We start from the raw sequence: 25445 nt of genomic DNA, 5'->3' as shown, positions 1-25445 counted from the left end.
CATGATTACCGACTCATGGTGTAATCATAACAACATACAGGAACTCAAGTCCTTTTACTCACCCGACCTAGAATTCCTCACAATCAAATGCTGGCAATATTACCTTCCAAGAGAATTCTCGTCAAAGCTGTGTACATTCTTCCTCAAGGAGACACCAAGCGGGCTCTAAAGGAACTTCACTGGACTCTATGTAAACTGGAAACCATATATCTTGAGGCTGCATTTATTGTAGCTGGGGATTTTAACAAAGCAAATTTGAGTACAAGGCTACCTAAATTCTATCAACATTTTGATTGCACTACGTGTGGTGATACTCTCGACCACTGCTACTCTTAAATTCCGCGATGTATACAAAGCCTTCCCCTGCCCTCCCTTCGGTAAATCCGACCACGACGCCATCTTGCTCCTACCATCTTATAGGCAGAAACTCAAACAGGATGTACCAGTGACTGGTCTGACCAATCGGAATCCACGCTTCAAGATTGTTTTGATCACGCGGACTGGGATATGTTCCGGTCAGCCTCAGGGAATAACATCGACCTACAGTGGGGCAAAAAAGTATTTAGTCAGCCACCAATTGTGCAAGTTCTCCCACTTAAAAAGATGAGGCCTGTAATTTTCATCATAGGTACACTTCAACTATGACAGACAAAATGAGAAAAGAAATCCAGAAAATCACATTGTAGGATTTTTTATGAATTTATTTGCAAATTATTGTGGAAAATAAGTATTTGGTCAATAACAAAAGTTTATCTCAATAATTTGTTATATACCCTTTGTTGGCAATGTATTTGGTCACCTACAAACAAGCAAGATTTCTGGCTCTCACAGACCTGTAACTTCTTCTTTAAGAGGCTCCTTTATCCTCCACTCATTACCTGTATTAATGGCACCTATTTGAACTTGTTATCAGTATAAAAGACACCTGTCCACAACCTCAAACAGTCACACTCCAAACTCCACTATGGCCAAGACCAAAGAGCTGTCAAAGGACACCAGAAACAAAATTGTAGACCTGCACCAGGCTGGGAAGACTGACTCTGCAATAGGTAAGCAGCTTGGTTTGAAGAAATCAACTGTGGGAGCAATTTTTAGGAAATAGAAGACATACAAGACCACTGATAATCTCCCTCGATCTGGGGCTCCACGCAAGATCTCACCCCGGGGGGTAAAAATTATCACAAGAACGGTGAGCAAAAATCCCAGAACCACACAGGGGGACCTAGTGAATGACCTGCAGAGAGCTGGGACCAAAATAACAAAGCCTACCATCAGTAACACACTAAGCCGCCAGGGACTCAAATCCTGCAGTGCCAGACGTGTCCCCCTGCTTAAGCCAGTACATGTCCAGGCCCGTCTGAAGTTTACTAGAGAGCAATTGGATGATCCAGATGAAGATTGTGAGAATGTTATATGGTCAGATGAAACCAAAATATAACTTTTTGGTAAAAACTCAACTCGTTGTGTTTGGAGGACAAAGAATGCTGAGTTCTACTGTGAAGTTCCTGGAAAGTTTTAAGCTACTGTGAAGCATGGGGGTGGAAACATCATGCTTTGGGGCTGTTTTTCTGCAAAGGGACCAGGATGACTGATCCGTGTAAAGGAAAGAATGAATGGGGCCATGTATCGTGAGATTTTGAATGAAAACCTCTTTCCATCAGCAAGGGCATTGAAGATGAAACATGGCTGGGTCTTTCAGCATGACAATGATCCCAAACACACCGCCCAGGCAATGAAGGATTGGCTTCGCAAGAAGCATTTCAAGGTCCTGGAGTGGCCTAGCCAGTCTCCAGATCTCAACCCCATAGAAAATCTTTGGAGGGAGTTGGAAGTCCGTGTTGCCCAGCAACAGCCCCAAAACATCACAGCTCTAGAGGAGATCTGCATGGAGGAATGGGCCAAAATACCAGCAACAGTGTGTGAAAACCTTGTGAAGACTTACAGAAAACGTTTGACCTCTGTCATTGTAAGTCGCTCTGGATAAAAGCGTCTGCTAAATGACTTAAATGTAAATGTAAATGTAATTGTCAACAAAGGGTATATAACAAAGTATTGAGATAAACTTTTGTTATTGATTGACCAAATACCACCATACTTTGCAAATAAATCCATAAAAAATCCTACGTGATTATCTTTTCTCATTTTGTCTGTCATAGTTGAAGTGTACCTATGATGAAAAAAAGATGAGAGAGGCATGTAATTAAGTGGGAGAACTTGAACAATTGGTGGCTGACTAAATACTTTTTTGCCCTACTGCATATGCTGATTCGGTGAGTGAATTCATAAAGACGTGCATTGGAGTTGTTGTACCCACTGTGACTATTAAAACCTACTCTAACCAGAAACTGTGGATGTATGGCGAAATTCGCGTAAAACTGAAAGCGTAAACCACTGCATTTTACCTTGGAAAGAGGTCTGGGAATATGGCTGAATGTAAACAGTGTAGTTATTCCCTCCGCAAGGCATTCAAACAAGTGAAATGGCGGGACAAGGGCAAAGTGGAGTCACAATTCAAGGGCTCAGACTCGAGACGTATGTGGCAGTGTCTACAGGAAATCACGCTACAAAAAGAAAACCACCCACGTCACGGACACCGACGTCACGCTTCCAGACAAACTAAACACCTGCTTTGCCCGCTTTGAGGATAATAGTGAGACCGTCGCGGCCCGCTAACAAGAACTGCGCCCCCCCCCTCTTCTCCGTGGCCGATGTGAGTAAAACATTTAAACGTGTTAACCCTTGCAAGGCTGCTGACCCAGACGGCATCCCTAGCTGTGTCCTCAGTAGGCCAGCTGGCTGGTGTGTTTACGGACATATTCAATCATTCCCCATCCCAGTCTGCGGTCCCCACATGCTTCAAGATGGCCACCATTGTTCCTGTACCCAAGAAGGCATAGATAACTGAACTAAATGACTATCACCCGTAGCACTCACTTCTGTCATAGTCAAGGATCATATCACCTCACTGGCCACCCTAGACCCACTTCAATTTGCATACCGCCTAACAGGTCCACAGAAGATGCAATCGCCATCACACTGCCCTATCCCATCTGGACAAGATGAATACCTATGTAAGAATGCTGTTCATTGACTACAGCTCAGCATTCAACACCATAGTACCCTCCAAGCGAATCATCAAGCTGGAGGCCCTGGGCCTCAACCCCACTCTGTGCAATTGGATCCTGGACTTTGACGGGCCGCACCCAGGTGGTGAAGGTAGGGAACAACATTTCCACCTCACTGACCCTCAACACTGGAGCCCCACGATGGTGCATGCTCAGCAGCCTTCTGTACTCCCTGTTCACCCACGACTGCGTCGCCATGCACGCCTCCAGGTCAATCAAGTTTTCAGAAGACACAACAGTAGAGGGCTTGATTACCAACAACGATGAGACAGCCTACAGGGAGGAGGTGTGGGCTCTGGGAGTGTGGTGTCAGGAAAACAAACTATTTCTCTAAAAGTCAACTAAACAAAGGAGATGATCGTGGACTTCAGGAAACAGCAGAGGGAGCACCCTCCTATCCACATAGAAGGGACAGCAGTGGAGAATGTTTGAAGTTCCTGGAAAGTTTTAAGTTCCTCTCCGTACACATCAAGGACAAACTGATATGGTCCACCCACACAAACAGTGTGGTGAAGAAAGCGCAACAGTACCTCTTCAACCTCAGGAGGCTGAAGAAATATGACTTGTCACCCGAAACCCTGACTAACTTTTACCCTCAACTGCAAGGCTCTCCGGAGGGTGGTGCAGTCTGCACAATGCATCACCGGGGGCAAACTACCTGCCCTCCATGACACCTATAGCACCCGATGTCACAGGAAAGGTGCTTCTACACCTGCATTGCTTGCTGTTTGGGGTTTTAGGCTGGGTTTCTGTACAGCACTTTGTGACATCAGCTGATGTAAGAAGGGCTTTATAAATACATTTGATTGACCTTTTTTGCTTTCAATCAATCAAAGACAACAACCACCCGAGCCACTGCCTGTTCACACCGCTACCAACCAGAAGGCGAGGTCAGTACAGGTGCATCAAAGCTGGGACCGATAGACTGAAGAACACCTTCTATCTCAAGGCCACCAGACTGCTAAACAGCAATCACTAACCCAGAGGCTGCTGCCTACATGGAGACCCAATCACTGGCCACTTTAGCAAATGGATCATGAGTCCCTTTAAACAATGTCACTTTAATAATGTTTACATACCTTACATTACTAATATATTACATATATACCGTATTTTTTACCATATATTGCACCTTGCCTATGCCGCTCGGCCATCACTCATTCATATATTTATATGTACATATTCTCATTCACCCTTTAGATGTGTGTATTAGGTAGTTGTTGGGGAACTGTTAGATTACTTGTTAGATTTTACTGCACTGTTGGAAACAGAAGCACAAGCATTTCGCTATATTCGCATTAACATCTGCTAACCATGTGTATGTGACAAATAAAATGTGATATCTTAGAGGTTATCTGATGGATTGGATGCCTTTTACTTCACATTATCAGCAGTGTGAGTGAGTAATCACAAGCAGGCTATCAGTGGCGTTTCAGCTCTTGTTATTAACCTCTTGATTTTAGCCATCCCGGATCCGGGATCGTGAATACAGCCTCAAGCTCATTACCATAACGCAACGTTAACTATTCATGAAAATCGCAAATGAAATTAAATAAATATGCAAGCTCTCAAGCTTAGCCTTTTGTTAACAACACTGTCATCTCAGATTTTCAAAATATGCTTTTCAACCATAGCAAAACAAGCATTTGTGTAACAGTATTGATAGCTAGCGTAGCATTTAGCGTTAGCATTCAGCGGGCAACATTTTCACAAAAACAAGAAAAGCATTCAAATAAAATAATTTACCTTTGAAGAACTTCAGATGTTTTCAATGAGGAGACTCTCAGTTAGATAGCAAATGTTCAGTTTTTCCAAAAAGATTATTTGTTTAGGACAAATCGCTCCGTTTTGTTCATCACGTTTAGCTACGAAAAAAACCTGTATCCAGGAGTGTAATTATCCCGCAAGCTCATTAGCATAACACAACGTTAACTATTCATGAAAATCGCGAATGAAATGAAATAAATATATTAGCTCTCAAGCTTAGCCTTTTGTTAACAACACTGTCATCTCAGATTTTCAAAATATGCTTTTCAACTATAGCAAAACAAGCATTTGTATAACAGTATTGATAGCTAGCGTAGCATTTAGCGTTAGCATTCAGCGGGCAACATTTTCACAAAAACAAGAAAAGAATTCAAATAAAATAATTTACCTTTGAAGAACTTCAGATGTTTTCAATGAGGAGACTCTCAGTTAGATAGCAAATGTTCCGTTTTTCCTGAAAGATTCTTTGTGTAGGAGAAATCGCTCCGTTTTGTTCGTCACGTTTGGCTACCAAAAAAAAAAGAAATTCAGTCATCAAAACGCCAAACTTTTTTCCAAATTAACTCCATAATATCGACTGAAACATGGTAAACGTTGTTTAGAATCAATCCTCAAGGTGTTTTTCACATATCTCTTCAATGATATATCGTTCGTGGAAGTCTCCTCTCTCCTCTGAATCACATGGCTGACTGCGAGCAGCTGAAGATTACGCACCAATTTCGACAAAGGACACCGGGTGGATACCTGGTAAATGTAGTCTCTTATGGCCAATCTTCCAATGATATGCCTACAAACACGTCACAATGCTGCAGACACCTTGGGGAAACGGCAGAACGTGTAGGCTCGTTCAGGGCGCATTCACAGCCATATAAGGAGACAATGGAAAACATCGCCTCAATTTTTTTTGCTCATTTCCTGTTTGAAGTTTCATCTTGGTTTTGCCTGTAGCATCAGTTCTGTGGCACTCACAGATAATATCTTTGCAGTTTTGGAAACGTCAAGAGTGTTTTCTTTCCAAAGCTGTCAATTATATGCATAGTCGAGCATCTTTTCGTGACAAAATATCTTGTTTAAAATGGGAACGTTTTTTTAATCCATAAATTAAAAGAACGCCCCCTATATCCAAGAAGTTAAACCCCTCAAATCAGACTGCGATAAAAGACACCCCTCCTCCTCTCTCTAGCCTCCTCACCCAAGCCACTGCAGAACAAGGGGAAGAAAATTAAAACTCACAGCTAATGATCTGTCTGCTTATTACTGGTCATTAGACACCACAATGTTTCTCTGGTACATTTACATTTGTATCATTTAGCAGGTGCTCTTATCCAGAGCGACTTACAGTTAATGCATTCATCTTCAGATAGCTATGTGGGTCCATAGAGATCCTGGATGAGACAACTACACTTCACAATACCCCCCTCTACTACACTAACGTTACAACGAAATGACTACTGCGGCCATTGGCCTACTAAGAAACTGTGTGTGTGTATTATTGGCCATCACACATGCACAACCAGCTTTTTCAATATTCCCCTCCTGTCTGTATGCATTCATTAATGAGTATGTTATTAGTATTAGCAGCACCTTAGCATCCTCAGCATCCGGCTGTGTGTGTGTGTGTATCGCCCCTGTTGAAGACGTATGCCAGGGGAAGTGAGGGGACAGCTCTAATGATACTTCATTGTTCATTCTGCATCGCCGCGGCGATCTATAGCTACAGGCCCTCTGTATCATCGGCCACCCCGGCCTCACAGCCAAACTCATTACAGCTAATGCCCTCTGTTCTCTAATTACATTTCTGCCTGCTGAAAAATAATACCAAGACAAACAGATATTTGTAGAAGAGGAGAAAATGCTAGCGATGCTAGCATGTTCCAAAGGGAAAGAGAGAGAGAGATGCTAGCATGTTCCAAAGGGAATGAGAGAGAGAGATGCTAGCATGTTCCAAAGGGAATGAGAGAGAGAGATGCTAGCATGTTCCAAAGGGAAAAAGTACAGAGGCAGAATGAGGTGAGAGAGATAAAGAAGAGATAGAAGAAGAAAGGGCTTATTGAGAGAGAGGAATAAAGGGAACCATTTAAGGTGAGAATATATTTTCTCCCTCTTTGCCACTGTAGCTGGAAGGAGATGGAAGTTCCTCTCGTCTTCTGTAGCAACCCATTGCCCTGGTAGCTGGAGGGAGATTGAAGCTCCTCTCGTCTACATTAGCAAAACATGTCATGTTTCTCTGGGGGGCTCAAGTCCACACAAAAACAGCTCTCTGCAGGTAGAAATGTGACCCATCTGAGAGAGCTCGACATATAATGGTTTAGTAGTGGACTGAACAGAAAGGTCAGTGTGTTTTTGTTCCGCATTGTATGAGTTGGGGGATACAGAGAATCACTACAGAGTGGTGTGAGAGAGAGAAGACATCGGGTCTCTCTCTCTGCAGGGGAGCAGTGAGAGCATCTAAAAAGGCAACACATAATAACCCACCCCCTGCTGACTGGATGAAAGGGAGTGAGAGGGACACAGACAGACATGGCTGCGGTCCAAACACTTAAAATACACACCCTATCCCCTCAGCCCTCAAATTAAGTGGACATTTCTGATGACGTATCATGACGTCTGACGAGTATACACTTGCAGGGCAAGGGGCGAGGGAGGAAGGAATGATTTTTAAATGGACCGTCCTTGCCCGGAAAATTGCCACTCGTTCATCTCGCAATGATTGTGTTTTCAGCCTGAGGTAGCTTATATATATATATATATATATATATATATATATATATATATATATATATATATATATATATATATATATATATATATATATATGCTTTATATGCGCTACAGTCAATTATGAGAATTATGTCTACTTATATTAAATATATCATTCTTAATATTTGCCTAATGTATGATAGCTAGCGAATTAATTTGCTAACGAATGTTAGCCTGCCTAGCTGGAACTTTTGGAGGAGAAAAATATTTGTCTACAATTTCCAAAATATATTTTACTTTTTTACTTTTTACGAGACGTGTTTCTACCATCATGTGCATTAGTAGCACAATTTCTAACTTATTTGCATTCGTTGTTACTTACACTTGTATGTTGACTTCTCCATTGATGTTGTTTTTACGTTTTCGCAGACTTTTCTTACAATCGTCGTGAATTGAATTTTGGGGAGACTAAAAACGAGGGCTTACGTTGCAAACTTCCCTTGCTTGGCTAATCATTTGGACCACCCTTCAAAATGATGAAGGGATTCTCGCAATGGCATAAGATGAGGGTAAGTGGATGAGGGTGAGTGTTTGGACTGCAACCCTAGTGTGTGCATCTCAATAAAAGTTCATAACAGGGTTGCAATCAGACATGATCTTTTTCACACAGACACCAACTGCCATTCATAGAACACCATAACAGACCTTTTTGGTGAGTGAGTCGTCTGAATCTGGGGGCATCCGCGTGGAGACGTGGAACATGACCTCAACGGTGGAGGTGGCAAAGTAAGGCATGGTCAGACCAGTGCTCTTGTTCCGCTGAAGACCTCCCATAAAGCCACAGTGACTGGTCAAGTTCACCTGGAATAAAGGAAAACAGATCATCAAACTTCCATAAGATACACTAAAGCAAGAAGTGGGGCAATCAAAGTGTTTTCAGTGTTCTAAATCAGGCACAGAAAAATATAACTCAATGGTAATATAACTCGACAATAACTCACTAATGAATATTGAAAAAAAACAACGAAACCCCCACACTTTGATTGCCCCACTTCTTGCTAAAGTGCTCCAGAACAGCGCAAGGGTAGCACTGATTATGCTTACTGGAAAATACTCTTTCAAAATGAATGGAAGAGGCAAGTGGAAGGGGGAAAAGACAGCACTGCTCTGAGACAAGCATGGGGACTGGTCTTGATAAATCAATGAGATTTCTATTTTCACTGAATCTCCATTTGGGTATTGGTTAGACTACAATTAGGGTGTGGAAATGTTATGCTCTTAGTACTGTAGCCTACTCCCGACTGGTCACGTTGTACAGCGCCATATTTTCCTAACGGAAACACTGAGGGTTTCTTTGTTCTTGGAATAGAAACATCATAATATTAATCAAAGTAATTAAGCGACATTTCTTAAAATCAATCCCATATACTATGTTCTTACAAAAAAGGTTTTAAATTCTCTAGTACAGCCAATATTGCAGACTGTCAAATGCTTCTCAAGTTTGACCACCAGAGGACTAGCATTAATGGTTGACAATTAAATAATATGCCATAGAATTCTGAGGTAGCCCGCAAGGTGGGCTCCAGTATGATGCAACTTTTACAGGAGAAAACACTGTAGGTGCCAGGTGCACCGATTCATGTCAAGAACTGCAACACTGCTGGGTTTTTCACACTCAACAGTTTCCTGTATAAAGAATGGTCCACCACCCAAAGGACATCCAGCTAACTTGACACAACTGTGGGAAGCATTGGAGTCAACATGGGCCAGTGTCCCTGTGAAATGCCTTGTAGAGTCCATGACCCGACGAATTGAAGGGGGTGCAACTCAATATTAGGAAGGTGTTCCTAATGTTTTGTGCACTCGGTGTACAGAGATGCTGAAAGGTTGTAATGGAGAGAGAGGGGTCTGTCTTACCTCCCAGCCCAGCCCAGAGACAAAGTCCTCATAGGCCTGACTCCCCCTGGTATTACACAGGATAGAGTGCTTGTCCTCCTGCCCCTCTGCCACGTAAAACACGGCTATTTTGTGCGTCTCTCGACTACAGGAAAAGATGGCAAATGAGAGAAAAGATAAGGAACAAGAAAAAATATATAAGAAACATAGGGAAACATTTTTGTTGTTCCCTAAAAGTAAAACAGTCTGAGGAAGAAGACCCACTAACATACCACTGCCTGGAGTCGAGGTTCTTAAGCTCTCTAAGCAGCTTCTCGTTCTTCTTCAGGAGATGGAAGTTGCTCCTATAACAGAGAACAACAAGTGTATAAGCCATTGGCATAAAGAATTGTGACATAGAATCTGTAGGCTATGTAGAATCTATTTACAACACAGTGATGTCTTGGAAAAGATTCTAAAGTATTCGGAAGCTTGACAGCAATAAGACACTGAGAATGGACAATAAAGTATAACTTTTATTCTATTCACAACAACATTAGCCAGGCCTGTCCTCACTCCCTATAGGCAGACCATGATCAGGTGATTAGGTCTATACTGCACAGATTTTTACTAAGTAGCCCTCAGACTTCTCCCTCTGCCTGCCGCAGACTACCTCTCCATCATTAGCAGGCCCACATGTCAAATTGGCCTCCTCTTTGTTTTTGTCACAGCATTTCCTGGAACATCAGACCAATCGAGTCAAACCACAGCCAAAGAAGTGGTGGCAGGAATTCTGGGAAATAAATACAAAATCCTTATCACAGTATTTAGCTAAAAACACGAATACACTGCAACTTTATAGCAAGCGATGGACAGCTCGAGATCCTGAGAAATCAATACACTTAGATCTTAGTTACCACCCCGGTGTAACAACACGCGTTAAAATGTTGCCTTATTTCCCCCAATCTGGAGTTTGAACATTAGCTGCTTAGGCCCGGTCAAGTTCGAACAGAGGGGGGTTAACAATGACGGCTCATGTAAAAGCCACGACTACTTTTAAAAAAAAAGACGGTTTCGTGGGGTTTTTCCTCCTCCCTCTCACCATTTGAGTATGGGCCTATTTATTAGCTTGTTACAATGTAACGGTCTTAATTATTTCCATTGAAAGTGAGCCATTTCAAAGGCGGCAATCAGGAATAGCACACTCGCTCGCCCACGCACCGCGGTATGAATGCCAGAAGGAGAGCGAGCGAGAGAGAAATAAAGAGAAAAAGAAAGCGCGAGCAGGACAATGGCTCATTAAAGGCTATCTCCTCCTGACTCCTTTCTGCTCCCTCAGTAATTGAGGAAAAATGTACTTACTACGACTGTGATGTGGTTGTGTCACCGAGCTATCTTAAGATGAAAGCACAAATGGTTAGTCGCTCTGTATAAGACCATCTGCTAAATTGCTTAAAAATGTCAAATGCAGTCCATCCAGGGTTTCGCAGGAATACATTTTTATAACATTTGGCCACAAAAATGCTTGATTTTGCTGCGGCAAAAAACATTCAAAAATGTTTGGTATATTTAACATTTTCAGTCCCTCCAGGATTCCGTAATTCTGCAATCGCTACAGTTGCAGGGCTCTGAAAAGTCTCTCTGAGTTTGTGTGTCCTTTTATTCTCTCTTTGCATGATGTGAATAGGCTAATATACTGAACACAAATATAAACACAACATGCAACATTTTCAAAGATTTGACTGAGTTCCAGTTCAAATAAGAAAATCAGTCAACTGAAATACATTTATTAGACCCTAATCTATGGATTTCACATGACTGGGAATACAGATATGCATATGTTGGTCACAGATACCTTTAAAAAAAGTCTGTATCTGGTATGACCACCAAACTACCTCATGCAGAGTGTCACATCTCATTCGCATAGGGCTGATCAGTCTGTTGACTGTGGGCTGTAGAATGTTGTACCACTCCACTTCAATGGAGGTGCGAAGTTGCTGGAAACAAGTTCTGATCCAGAGCATCCCAAACATGCTCAACTGGTGACATGTTTGGAGAGTATGCAGGCCATGGAAGAACATTTTCAGCTTCCAGGAATTGTGTACAGATCCTTGTGACATGGGGACATGCATTATCATGCTGAAACATGAGGTGATGGCGGTAGATGATTGGCAACACAATGGGCCTCACGATCTCGTCACAGTATCTCTGTGCAATCAAATTGCCCTTGATAAAATGAAATTGTGTTCGATGTCCGTAGCTTATGCCTGCCCACACCACAACCCCGCCACCACCATGGGGCACTCTGTTGACATTCAGCAAACCGCTCGCCCACATGACACCATACACAAGGTCTGAGGTTGAGGCCGGTTGGACATACTACCAAATTCTCTAAAGCGACGTTGGAGGTGGCTTATGGTAGAGAAATTAACATTAAATTCATGCCAATTGCATGCTTCCTCAAAACTTCAGATATCTGTGTCATTGTGTTGTGTGACAAACTGCACATTTTAGAGTGGCCTTATTGTTCCCAGCACAAGGTGCACCTGTATAATGATTATGCTGTCAGGTGGATGGATTATCCTGGCAAAGGAGAAATGCTCACTAATGTAAACAAATTTGTGCACAAAATGTGAGAGTTAAGCTGTTTGTGCGTATGGAACATTTCCTGGATCTTTTATTTCAGCTCATGAAACATGGGACCAACACTTTACATGTTATGTTTATATTTTTGTTCAGTATAAATTAATGTTCTAGTCCCTATCCCACCATTCTACTGATAAGATGACCTCTCATATACATACATCTGTTAAAGATATATTTTGTGAAAGAGTAACAAATGGGAGAAATTAATGGAAGGGGCTATTTTTATGTCCATCATTGCTCCTGGATAGATGGATGTGTTCGCTGATAAACACAGCCATTAGGGCTCAATGTGACTCGCCATTTCCATTTAGCCCAATTAGTTCTCCTCATTAAAGATCCAGCCTCCATCTCTAGTAATACAATAGATAATACTTCAAAGACATCAATGAAAAAAGCCATCAGAAATAGCTGCTTCAGGAAATGGATCTATGTAAAGTAATATATGTGAAGTGTGGTGATAATGAGGTGGATGAGATGACCATGTGAGTAAGTGAGCGAGAGAGAAAGAGAGAGAGAGAGAGAAAGAGATCCGGATGGACAAGCTACTCTAATCTGACTATACTAAATCTCAGTGACGGGCTGAGAGACAAACAAGGCTGGCGGTAGCAGTGACACATGGTGCATTTTTTCCACCACCATCTGAATATAGCACAGCACCTAGAACAAGTTGAAGTTCCATCATCACATACCCATTTTCTACAAGAGTCTACTGGATCTCTCCAAATGTGCCAGTTCTGTAAACAATAGGCTACCTGCAGAATAAAGCTATTTTGCCATAACAACTTTGAATCAACTGTAGACTATGATGTTCAGTAGGGCACACCGTAATAAAGCATTTACAAACTGAAAAAGGGCTTTTCAAATTGAACAAGTTTGGGTAATACAGTGCCTTCAGAAAATATTCAACCCCCTCTACTTTTTCCACATTTTGTTGTTTTACATCCAGAATCTAAAATGGATTCAATTGAGATTTAGTGTCACTGGCCTTCACACAATACCCCATAATGTCAAAGTAGAATTATGTTTTTGCTCACTGTGTGCAATAATAGTGTGCAACATGATTTTTTAAAAATCCCTACCTCATCTCTGTACCCCGCACATACAATTATCTGTAAGGTCCCTCAGTCGAGCAGTGAATTTCAAACACAGATTCAACCACAAAGACCAGGTTTTTCAATGCCTCGCAAAAAGGGGTACATATTGGTAGATGGATAACATTCTTAAAAAGCAGACATTGAATATCACTTTGAGCAGAGTGAAGTTATTAATTACAGCCCAACCACTCACCGGACCCATATTTATTCTCAATCTCTTTTCGATTTTTAATTCGATTATACCTTCCGGTAACCTGCCTCACCCAATGTGATACGGAATCGCTATTATTTTTAATTTTTAGAACACATTGAAGAACCCCCAGAAGCTAACCAGCGAACTATCTACAAGCTATTTAATCATTGTTAGCCACTGCTAGCGGCGTTTACCTTTTGCACAGCCAGACAGTATTTTTTTAGCCTGGATAACTGTCTCTCCACAACAACGCCGGATTCCTGCCGTAATCCCTGGACCACTACTTCTGATCTTCACAGCTAGCTTGCACCCAGTACCGAAGCTATCCCTGAGGCCCACCTCCTGGCCTACTCAGCTGTTCACCCGAACCCCACTCATACACGGCTAGAGCCCAATACTCCACCGGATCCTTGCTGTAAACTTGGCTACATAGCTGATGCCTGCTGGACACTGTGATCACTTGGCTACATAGCTGATGCCTGCTGGACTGTCCATTAATCACGGTACTCCATTCTGTTTGTTTATGTTTTTACCTGTCGGCCCCAGCCGCACTCAGGCTCTGTGTGTAGTTAATCCGACCCTCTCTGCCTAGACAACGCCATTTTACCTGCTGTTTGTAACGGCTCTCTTCTATCTCCTCCTCTGATGAAGAGGTAGAACAAGGATCGGACCAAAATGCAGCGTGATGATGATTCATGATATTTTAATGAAGGAAAACCTATACATACAGAAACTACAAAAATAACGAAATGAAATAACGAAAACCGAAACAGCCCTATCTGGTGCAAACACAAAGACAGTGTCATGTTTGTCATTTATTATCATGTCTTGTCCCTGTGCTCCCCATTCTGTTCGTTTCCCTCTGCTGGTCTTATTGGGTTCTTTCCCTCTTTCTATCCCTCTCTCTCCCCCTCCCCCTCTCACTCTCTCGCTCTCTCTTCTCTCTATCGTTCCGTTCCTGCTCCCAGCTGTTCCTATTCCCCTAATCATCATTTAGTCTTCCCACACCTGTTCCCGACCCTTTCCCCTGATTAGAGTCCCTATTTATTCCTTTGTGTTCCGTTCCTGTCCCGTCGGTTCCTTGTTTAGTATTCACCATGCTGTGATTGCGTTTCGCCCTGTCCTGTCGTGTTTTTGCTGTGATTGTGTATCGCCCTGTCCTGTCGTGTTTTTGCCTTCATCAGATGCTGCGTGTGAGCAGGTGTCTCTGTCTACTACGGCCTGCGCCTACCCACTCTTCGACCTGCAGTCTGTGGCCGCTTCTCCAGTTATTCCCCTCTACAGACTAGAGGATTTCTGTTATTCCCTGTTTGGACTTAAATAAACTCTGTTTCTGTTAAGTCGCTTTTGGGTCCTCTTTCACCTGCATGACAGAAGGAACCGACCAAGGAATGGACCCAGCGACTTCAGACGCTCGTTACACTGCCGTCAAGATCCAAGGAGCCATGCTCGGCAGACACGAGCAGGAATTGTCTGCTGCTCGCCATGCCGTGGAGAACCTGGCCGCTCAGGTTTCCGACCTCTCTGGACAGTTCCAGAGTCTACGTCTCGTGCCACCTGTTACTTCCTGGCCAGCCGAGCCTCCAGAACCTAGGGTTAATAACCCACCTTGCTACTCCGGGCAGCCCACTGAGTGCCGCTCCTTTCTCACGCAGTGTGAGATTGTGTTCTCTCTCCAACCCAACACATACTCTAGAGAAGAGCTCGGGTTGCTTACGTCATTTCACTCCTTACTGGCCGGGCTCGAGAATGGGGCACAGCTATCTGGGAGGCAAGGGCTGATTGCTCTAACAAGTTCCAGAACTTTAAAGAGGAGATGATTCGGGTTTTTGACCGTTCAGTTTTTGGTAGGAGGCTTCTAGGGCCCTGGCTTCCTTATGCCAAGGTGAACGGTCCATAACGGATTATTCTATTGAGTTTCGCACTCTTGCTGCCTCTAGTGAGTGGAACGAGCCGGCGCTGCTCGCTCGTTTTCTGGAGGGACTCCACGCAGTGGTTAAGGATGAGATTCTCTCCCGGAGGTTCCTTCAGATGTGGACTCTTTGATTGCTCTCGCCATCCGCATAGAACGACGGGTAGATCTTCGTCACCGGGCTCGTGGAAGAGAGCTCGCATCAACGGTGTTTCCCTGCTCCGCATCGCAACCATCTCCCTCCTCTGGCTTTGAGACTGAGCCCATGCAGCTGGGAGGGATTCGCATCTCGACTAAGGAGAGGGAACGGAGGATCACCAACCGCCTGTGCCTCTATTGCGGAGTTGCTGGACATTTTGTTAATTCATGTCCAGTAAGAGGCCAGAGCCCATCAGTAAGCGGAGGGCTACTGGTGAGCGCTACTACTCAGGTCTCTTCATCTAGATCTTGTACTACTATGTCGGTCCATCTACGCTGGACCGGTTCGGGTGCTACATGCAGTGCCTTGATTGACTCTGGGGCTGAGGGTTGTTTCATGGACGAAGCATGGGTTCGGAAACATAACATTCCTTTCAGACCGTTAGACAAGCCTACGCCCATGTTTGCCTTAGATGGTAGTCATCTTCCCAGTATCAAATTTGAGACACTACCTTTAACTCTCACAGTATCTGGTAACCACAGTGAGACTATTTCTTTTTTGATTTTCCGTTCACCGTTTACACCTGTTGTTTTGGGTCATCCCTGGCTAGTATGTCATAATCCTTCTATTAATTGGTCTAGTAATTCTATCCTATCCTGGAACGTTTCTTGTCATGTGAAGTGTTTAATGTCTGCCATCCCTCCCGTTTCTTCTGTCCCTACTTCTCAGGAGGAACCTGGCGATTTGACAGGAGTGCCGGAGGAATATCATGATCTGCGCACGGTCTTCAGTCGGTCCCGAGCCAACTCCCTTCCTCCTCACCGGTCGTATGATTGTAGTATTGATCTCCTTCCCCCACTCCTCCTCGAGGTAGACTATACTCTCTGTCGGCTCCCGAACGTAAGGCTCTCGAGGATTATTTGTCTGTGTCTCTTGACGCCGGTACCATAGTGCCTTCTTCTTCTCCGGCCGGGGCGGGGTTCTTTTTTGTTAAGAAGAAGGACGGTACTCTGCGCCCCTGCGTGGATTATCGAGGCTGAATGAATAACGGTTAAGAATCGTTATCCGCTTCCCCTTATGTCATCAGCCTTCGAGATTCTGCAGGGAGCCAGGTGCTTTACTAAGTTGGACCTTCGTAACGCTTACCATCTCGTGCGCATCAGAGAGGGGGACGAGTGAAACGGCGTTTAACACTCCGTTAGGGCATTTTGAGTACCGGGTTCTGCCGTTCGGTCTGCCAATGCGCCAGCTGTTTTTCAGGCATTAGTTAATGATGTTCTGAGAGACATGCTGAACATCTTTGTTTTTGTCTATCTTGACGATATCCTGATTTTTTATTCCGTCACTTAGATTCATGTTCAGCACGTTCGACGTGTTCTACAGCGCCTTTTAGAGAATTGTCTCTACGTAAAGGCTGAGAAGTGCTCTTTTCATGTCTCCTCCGTTACTTTTCTCGGTTCCGTTATTTCCGCTGAAGGCATTCAGATGGATTCCGCTAAGGTCCAAGCTGTCAGTGATTGGCCCGTTCCAAGGTCACGTGTCGAGTTGCAGCGCTTTTTAGGTTTCGCTAATTTCTATCGGCGTTTCATTCGTAATTTGGTCAAGTTGCTGCTCCTCTCACAGCTCTTACTTCTGTCAAGACGTGTTTTAAGTGGTCCGGTTCCGCCCAGGGAGCTTTTGATCTTCTAAAAGAACGTTTTACGTCCGCTCCTATCCTCGTTACTCCTGACGTCACTAGACAATTCATTGTCGAGGTTGACGCTTCAGAGGTAGGCGTGGGAGCCATTCTATCCCAGCGCTTCCAGTCTGACGATAAAACACATCCTTGCGCTTATTTTTCTCATCGCCTGTCGCCATCTGAGCGCAACTATGATGTGGGTAACCGTGAACTGCTCGCCATCCGCTTAGCCCTAGGCGAATGGCGACAGTGGTTGGAGGGGGCGACCGTTCCTTTTGTCGTTTGGACAGACCATAAGAACCTTGAGTACATCCGTTCTGCCAAACGACTTAATGCCCGTCAAGCTCGTTGGGCGTTGTTTTTCGCTCGTTTCAAGTTTGTGATTTCTTACCGTCCGGGTAGCAAGAACACCAAGCCTGATGCCTTATCCCGTCTGTTTAGTTCTTCTGTGGCTTCTACTGATCCCGAGGGGATTCTTCCTTATGGGCGTGTTGTCGGGTTAACAGTCTGGGGAATTGAAAGACAGGTTAAGCAAGCACTCACGCACACTGCGTCCGCCGCCTTGTCCTAGTAACCTCCTTTTCGTTCCTGTTTCCACTCGTCTGGCTGTTCTTCAGTGGGCTCACTCTGCCAAGTTAGCTGGTCATCCCGGTGTTCGAGGCACTCTTGCGTCTATTCGCCAGCGCTTTTGGTGGCCGACTCAGGAGCGTGACACGCGCCGTTTCGTGGCTGCTTGTTCGGACTGCGCGCAGACTAAGTCGGGTAACTCTCCTCCTGCCGGTCGTCTCAGACCGCTCCCCATTCCTTCTCGACCATGGTCTCACATCGCCTTAGGCTTCACTACCGGTCTGCCTTTGTCTGCGGGGAAGACTGTGAGAGCCGCCAATAAACGCAGGATTAAGAGTCCAAGGTATTGTTGCGGCCAGAGAGTGTGGCTTTCCACTCGCAACCTTCCTCTTACGACAGCTTCTCGTAAGTTGACTCCGCGGTTCATTGGTCCGTTCCGTGTCTCCCAGGTCGTCAATCCTGTCGCTGTGCGACCTTCTTCCGCGACATCTTCGTCGCGTCCATCCTGTCTTCCATGTCTCCTGTGTTAAGCCCTTTCTTCGCACCCCGTTCGTCTTCCCTCCCCCTCCCGTCCTTGTCGAGAGCGCACCTATTTACAAGGTACATAAGATCATGGACATGCGTTCTCGGGGACGGGGTCACCAATACTTAGTGGATTGGGAGGGTTACGGTCCTGAGGAGAGGAGTTGGGTTCCGTCTCGGGACGTGCTGGACCGTTCACTCATCGATGATTTCCTCCGTTGCCGCCAGGATTCCTCCTCGAGTGCGCCAGGAGGCGCTCGGTGAGTGGGGGGTACTGTCATGTTTGTCATTTATTATCATGTCTTGTCCCTGTGCTCCCCATTCTGTTCGTTTCCCTCTGCTGGTCTTATTGGGTTCTTTCCCTCTTTCTATCCCTCTCTCTCCCCCTCCCCTCTCACTCTCTCGCTCTCTCTTCTCTCTATCGTTCCGTTCCTGCTCCCAGCTGTTCCTATTCCCCTAATCATCATTTAGTCTTCCCACACCTGTTCCCGACCCTTTCCCCTGATTAGAGTCCCTATTTATTCCTTTGTGTTCCGTTCCTGTCCCGTCGGTTCCTTGTTTAGTATTCACCATGCTGTGATTGCGTTTCGCCCTGTCCTGTCGTGTTTTTGCTGTGATTGTGTATCGCCCTGTCCTGTCGTGTTTTTTGCCTTCATCAGATGCTGCGTGTGAGCAGGTGTCTCTGTCTACTACGGCCTGCGCCTACCCGAAGCGACCTGCAGTCTGTGGCCGCTTCTCCAGTTATTCCCCTCTACAGACTAGAGGATTTCTGTTATTCCCTGTTTGGACTTAAATAAACTCTGTTTCTGTTAAGTCGCTTTTGGGTCCTCTTTCACCTGCATGACAGACAGGAACAATCACCCACAAAACACTCACAGAATATGGCTGCCTAAATATGGTTCCCAATCAGAGACAACGATAATCACCTGACTCTGATTGAGAACCGCCTCAGGCAGCCATAGACTACGTAGACACCCCACAAAACTCCTAAGACAAAAACACACCACAATAACCCATGTCACACCCTGGCCTGACCAAATAAATAAAGAAAACACAAAATACTAAGTCCAAGGCGTGACACTGTTGTTGTGCTAGCTGATTAGCTGTTGTTGTCTCACTTGCTGTTTTAGCTAGCTCTCCCAATCAACACCTGCGATGACTGTATGCCTCGCTGTATGTCTCTCTCAAATGTCAATATGCCTTGTATACTGTTGTTCAGGTTAGTTATCATTGTTTTAGTTTACAATGGAGCCCCAAGTTCCACTCTTCATACCTCTGATACCTCCTTTGTCCCACCTCCCACACTTGCAGTGACCTCACCCATTATAACCAGCATGTCCAGAGATACAACCTCTCTTATCATCACCCAGTGCCTGGGCTTACCTCCACTGTACCCGCACCCCACCATACCCCTGTCTGCGCATTATGCCCTGAATATATTCTACCATGCCCAGAAATCTGCACCTTTTATTCTTTGTCCCCAACGCTCTAGGCGACCAGTTTTGATAGCCTTTAGCCGCACCCTCATACTACTCCTCCTCTGTTCCGCGGGTGATGTGGAGGTAAACCCAGGCCCTGCATGTCCCCAGGCACCCTCATTCGTTGACTTCTGTGATCGAAAAAGCCTTGGTTTCATGCAAGCCTCCTCCTCCCTACGTTTGTTTTACTCACTGCTTTAACACACTCTGCTAACCCTGATGTCCTTGCCGTGTCTGAATCCTGGCTTAGGAAGGCCACCAAAAATTCTGAGATTTCCATACCCAACTATAACATTTTCCGTCAAGATAGAACTGCCAAAGGGGAAGGAGTTGCAGTCTACTGCAGAGATAGCCTGCAGAGTAATGTCATACTTTCCAGGTCCATACCCAAACAGTTCGAACTACTAATTAAAAAGATTACTCTCTCCAGAAATAAGTCTCTCACTGTTGCCGCCTGCTACCGACCCCCCTCAGCTCCCAGCTGTGCCCTGGACACCATTTGTGAATTGATCGCCCCCCATCTTCAGAGTTTGTTCTGTTAGGTGACCTAAACTGGGATATGCTTAACACCCCGGCAGTCCTACAATCTAAGCTAGATGCCCTCAATCTCACACAAATCATCAAGGAACCCACCAGGTACAACCCTAAATCTGTAAACAAGGGCACCCTCATAGACGTCATCCTGACCAACTGGCCCTCCAAATACCTCTCCGCTGTCTTCAACCAGGATCTCAGCGATCACTGCCTCATTGCCTGTATCCGCTATGGATCCGCAGTCAAACGACCACCCCTTATCACTGTCAAACTCTCCCTAAAACACTTCTGCGAGCAGGCCTTTCTAGTCGACCTGGCCCGGGTATCCTGGAAGGATATTGACCTCATCCCGTCAGTTGAGGATGCCTGGTCATTCTTTAAAAGTAACTTCCTCACCATTTTAGATAAGCATGCTCCGTTCAAAAAATGCAGAACTAAGAGCAGATATAGCCCTTGGTTCATTCCAGACCTGACTGCCCTCGACCAGCACAAAAACATCCTGTGGCGGACTGCAATAGCATCGAATAGTCCCCGCGATATGAAACTGTTCAGGGAAGTCAGGAACCAACACACGCAGTCAGTCAGGAAAGCCAAGGGCAGCTTCTTCAGGCAGAAATTTGCATCCTGTAGCTCTAACTCCAAAACTAGCCTACCTGGTTAAATAAAGGTGAAATACATTTTGTTTTGTTAAATCAATACACCCAGTGACTACAAAGATTCAGTGCATTCGGAAAGTATTCAGACCCCTTGCCCTTTTCCACAGTTACAGCCTTATTCTAAAATTGATAAAATGTTTTCCCCCCCCATCAATCTACACACAATACCATGTGTATTTATATTTACATAAGTATTCAGACCCTTTACTCAGTACTTTGTTGAAGCACCTTTAGCAGCAATTAAATTACTGCATCGGAGCTCCTAGAGTGTGTGGCTCTCCTTAATTTTTGAAGTGTTCTACTCCACAAGCCAGCACCTCGCCTAAATAGGGGTGCGTTTATTTAGCCTCTGGATCAATCAATTTAATTTACCACAGGTGGACTCCAATCAAGTTGTAGAAACGGTGGGTGATCAAGGGTGATCAAGGGTGATCAATAGAAACAGGATGCACCTGAGCTTCATTTCGAGTCTCATAGCAGAGGGTCTGAATACTTTTGTAAATATTGAATTCCTGTTTTTTATTTAAAATATTTTTGCAAAGATTTCTAAAAACCTGTTTTCGCATAGTCATTATGGGGTATTGTGTGTAGATAGATTTTTATTTATTTAATCCATTTTAGAATAAGGCTGCAACGTATCAAAATGTGGAAAAGGGGAAGGGGTCTGAAAACTTTCTGAATGCACTGTATTCATTTGTCCTTCCTAACTCAGTTGCTGGAGAGGAAGGAAACCGCTCAGGGATTTCACCATGAGGCAATAGTAACTTTAGAAAAGTTACTGAGTTTAATGGCTGCGATTGGAGAAAACTGAGGATGGATCAACAACATTATAGTTACTCCACAATACTAACCTAAATGACAGAGTGAAAAGAAGGAAGCCTGTACAGCATATATATATTCCTAAACATGCATCCTGTTTGCACTAAAGTAAAACTGTAAAAAAAATGTCCTGAATACAAAGCTTTATGTTTAACCAGGCAATCTAATAAAACACATCACGAAGTACCTCTCTTCATATTTTCAAGCATTGTGGTGGATGCATCATGTTATGGGAATGCTCGTCATTGGCAAGGACCAAGGAGTTTTTTAAGGACAGTCTGCTTTCCAACAGACACTGGGAGACAGAATTACCTTCCAGCAGAACAATAACCTAAAATGCAAGGCCAAATATACACTGGAGTTGCTTATCAAGACTAGATTCAATGTTCCTGAGTGGCCTAGTTACAGTATTGAATTAAAAATCGTCTTGAAAATATATGGCAATGATTGACAACCAACTTGACAGAACTTGAAGAATTTTGAAAACAATAATGGGCAAATGTTGCACAATCCAGGGGTGGACAGCTCTTAGACTTACCCAGAAAAACTCACAGCTGTAATCGCTGCAAAAGTTGATTCTGACTTGTATTGACTCAGTGGTGTGAATACTTACAGTATGTAAATGTGATATTTCTGCATTTCATTTTCAATAAATGTGCAAACATTTCTAAAAACATGTTTTCACTAAGGCATTATGAGGTATTGTGTTTAGATGGGTGAGAATAACATCTATTTAATAGATTTTGAAGTTAGGCTGTAACGCAACAAAATATGGAATAAGTCAATAGGTATGAATACTTTCTGAAGGCACTGTACCACCCAGTTTCAAAAGGTTTTCTCCTGTTGTGTGCCCCACTGAACAGGACCCTGGTTTGTGGTGTGGTGTGTCTCTCTCACCTCTTCTCCCAGGAGTTCATGCCCAGGATGTTGAGTAGCAGCCTGCAGTAGTAGAAGGCTGACTGAGGCCTCTGAGGCCCTGGCTCCCCTTGCTCCACGGCTCTCATGTTCAGCCCCTTCCCCCTGTGCACCGCAAAGTCCCTCTCCTCTGCACACTGCTTCAGGATGGCGTTGATCACGTCGTTCTCCTGCTTCTCCGACACGCAGACAGGGGATGGGGCGGGGATGTTAAGGGGGCCTCCGGCACGCTGAAGGCACTCGGGGCTGGAGTAACCCAGGTACTGCAGCATCTCATCTAGAGCATCTTCTTCTCGCATGGAGTTCCAGGACGGGACCGCCTCACGACACACACGCTTAGCTTGCGGGGCCATGAGCTCCAACACACCTTCCACTTCCTCCTTTTCTTCCTCTCCTTCCTCCTCCACAGCCTCCCCCTGCTCCTCCTCTCCCAGCACCAACACCACCACCTCCTCCTCTGGTGCTGCCCCCTCTTCCCTCTCCTCTTCTTCCTTCTCTATAGGGTCTCCAACCCAGTTCTTCTCCCCCTCTGTAGTCATTCTCTCTGTTGGTGTGTTACTGTAGAGGTGCAGGGGCTGATTGGGAACACCACAGTGAGGTGGCCCGTACAGCACAGCCGAATCCCACGAGTGTTTTCCGGAGATGTCTCGGACGATAACCCTCACACAGGCACTGGTGGTGGTGAGGCCTGCAGACATTCCTCCACCAGGCACACCGTCCTCAGCACGGACCTGCAGACAGGATAGGAGGGTGGTGCCATTCAGGACAAAGAACTGTAGGTTGGGCCCATCAAAGAGCTCTGGGGCCAGGTCAGGGCTATCGCTGTAGGGGTTGTCCATGTTCTCACACACCTGGCTGGTCAGGGTAGCAGGGCCTCCAGACATGGGGTAGTGCCCAAGGTGGTTGACCAGGTGGGTGATGACTGTCCTGGCAGCGATGGAGATCAGACCGTGCTGGATACGGCTCCGCACTACAGGGGGAGAGGAAGAGATAAATAATAAGGAGATAAAGAGATGAAGAGCTCTAAAACAAGAACAAGGGGATATAATGGACACTATTTAATGTTGACAGTGCAGCATTTCTCAAGACCAGTTCCAATAAACAGGAGAAAAGATAGAAAAAGCCAGCCAGCCAGTCAGTCAGTAGATAACATGTGGGTATCAGCTCAACCCAGTGGGACCAGTTATTTCTAGTGTTACCCTCCAACAGAGGGTAAAGGGATGAGGGAATCTAGCCAATCAAAAGTAAAATGCTAGATACCAGTAACAACAGCACCAGACACCAGTTACAACAACGCCAGACACCAGTTACAACAACGCCAGACACCAGTTACAACAACGGCAGACACCAGTTACAACAACGCCAGACACCAGTTACAACAACACCAGACACCAGTAACAACAACGCCAGACACCAGTTACAACAACGCCAGACACCAGTTACAACAACGGCAGACACCAGTTACAACAACGCCAGACACCAGTAACAACAACGCCAGACACCAGTTACAACAACGCCAGACACCAGTAACAACAACGCCAGACACCAGTAGCAACAACGCCAGACACCAGTAACAACAACGCCAGACACCAGTAACAACAACGCCAAACACCAGTAATAACAACGCCAGACACCAGTAACAACCACGCCAGACACCAGTAACAACAACGCCAGACACCAGTTACAACAACGCCAGACACCAGTTACAACAACGCCAGACACCAGTAACAACAACGCCAGACACCAGTAGCAACAACGCCAGACACCAGTAACAACAACGCCAGACACCAGTAACAACAACGCCAAACACCAGTAATAACAACGCCAGACACCAGTTACAACAACGCCAGACACCAGTAACAACAACGCCAGACACCAGTTACAACAACACCAGACACCAGTTACAACACCAGACACCAGTAATAACAACGCCAGACACCAGTAACAACAACACCAGACACCAGTAATAACAACGCCAGACACCAGTAATAACAACGCCAGACACCAGTTACAACAACGCCAGACACCAGTAACAACAACGCCAGACACCAGTTACAACAACGCCAGACACCAGTAACAACAACGCCAGACACCAGTTACAACACCCGACATCAGTAATAACAACGCCAGACACCAGTTACAACAACGCCAGACACCAGTAACAACCACGCCAGACACCAGTAACAACAACGCCAGACACCAGTTACAACAACGCCAGACACCAGTTACAACAACGCAAGACACCAGTAACAACAACGCCAGCCACCAGTAACAACAACGCCAGACACCAGTTACAACAATGCCAGACACCAGTAACAACAACGCCAGACACCAGTTACAACAACGCCAGACATCAGTAACAACAACACCAGACACCAGTTACAACAACGCCAGACACCAGTTACAACAAAGCCAGACACCAGTAACAACAACGCCAGACACCAGTAACAACAACGCCAGACACCAGTAACAACAATGCCAGACACCAGTTACAACGCTAGATACATCAATGATTCCAATGGAGACTCTTTTTACATTTCTGGGTGGCACCACGCAGAGAACAATCTGATGCCATGACACTCAGTGTTTTACCAACCATCTCTTTCCAATAAGCATAATTACAGCCCCACAGAGCTACATAAACCCTGAGTGAGCCATTACAGGGAAAAGGAATGCGACTATTGACAGGACAGGAGGACAGGTTTCTCTCTCACTCTCTCTCCAATAAAATCTAGGGGGGCCTTTAAGGCAAAAGCATTTTTTATCTCAATGAGACAAACCTATGTAAATTAAGGTTAAATCTCTCCCTCCCTCCATCTTTACTC

At 44.9% G+C, this 25445-nt stretch overlaps 1 protein-coding gene across 5 annotated transcripts in view; it reads right to left on the bottom strand.

Annotated features, from left to right (window-relative positions):
* Nucleotides 1-25445, bottom strand: part of ralgapa1 (Ral GTPase activating protein catalytic subunit alpha 1) — a 124127-nt gene that overhangs the window by 41287 nt on the left and 57395 nt on the right. For all 5 annotated transcript variants that reach the window (XM_046367160.1, XM_046367156.1, XM_046367159.1 and 2 more), the window contains 4 exons: nt 22603-23590; nt 9761-9832; nt 9510-9633; nt 8298-8453 (listed from right to left, as the gene is read on the bottom strand). In XM_046367160.1, coding sequence (XP_046223116.1) covers nt 8298-8453; nt 9510-9633; nt 9761-9832; nt 22603-23590 — 1340 coding nt within the window. The remainder of the gene's footprint in view (nt 1-8297; nt 8454-9509; nt 9634-9760; nt 9833-22602; nt 23591-25445) is intronic.

This window comes from Oncorhynchus gorbuscha, linkage group LG10, assembly GCF_021184085.1.
Source record: "Oncorhynchus gorbuscha isolate QuinsamMale2020 ecotype Even-year linkage group LG10, OgorEven_v1.0, whole genome shotgun sequence".
Classification (NCBI taxonomy): domain Eukaryota; kingdom Metazoa; phylum Chordata; class Actinopteri; order Salmoniformes; family Salmonidae; genus Oncorhynchus; species Oncorhynchus gorbuscha.
The sequence above is the reverse complement of the archived record's forward strand: the minus strand, read 5'-3'. Positions and strand labels throughout refer to the sequence as shown.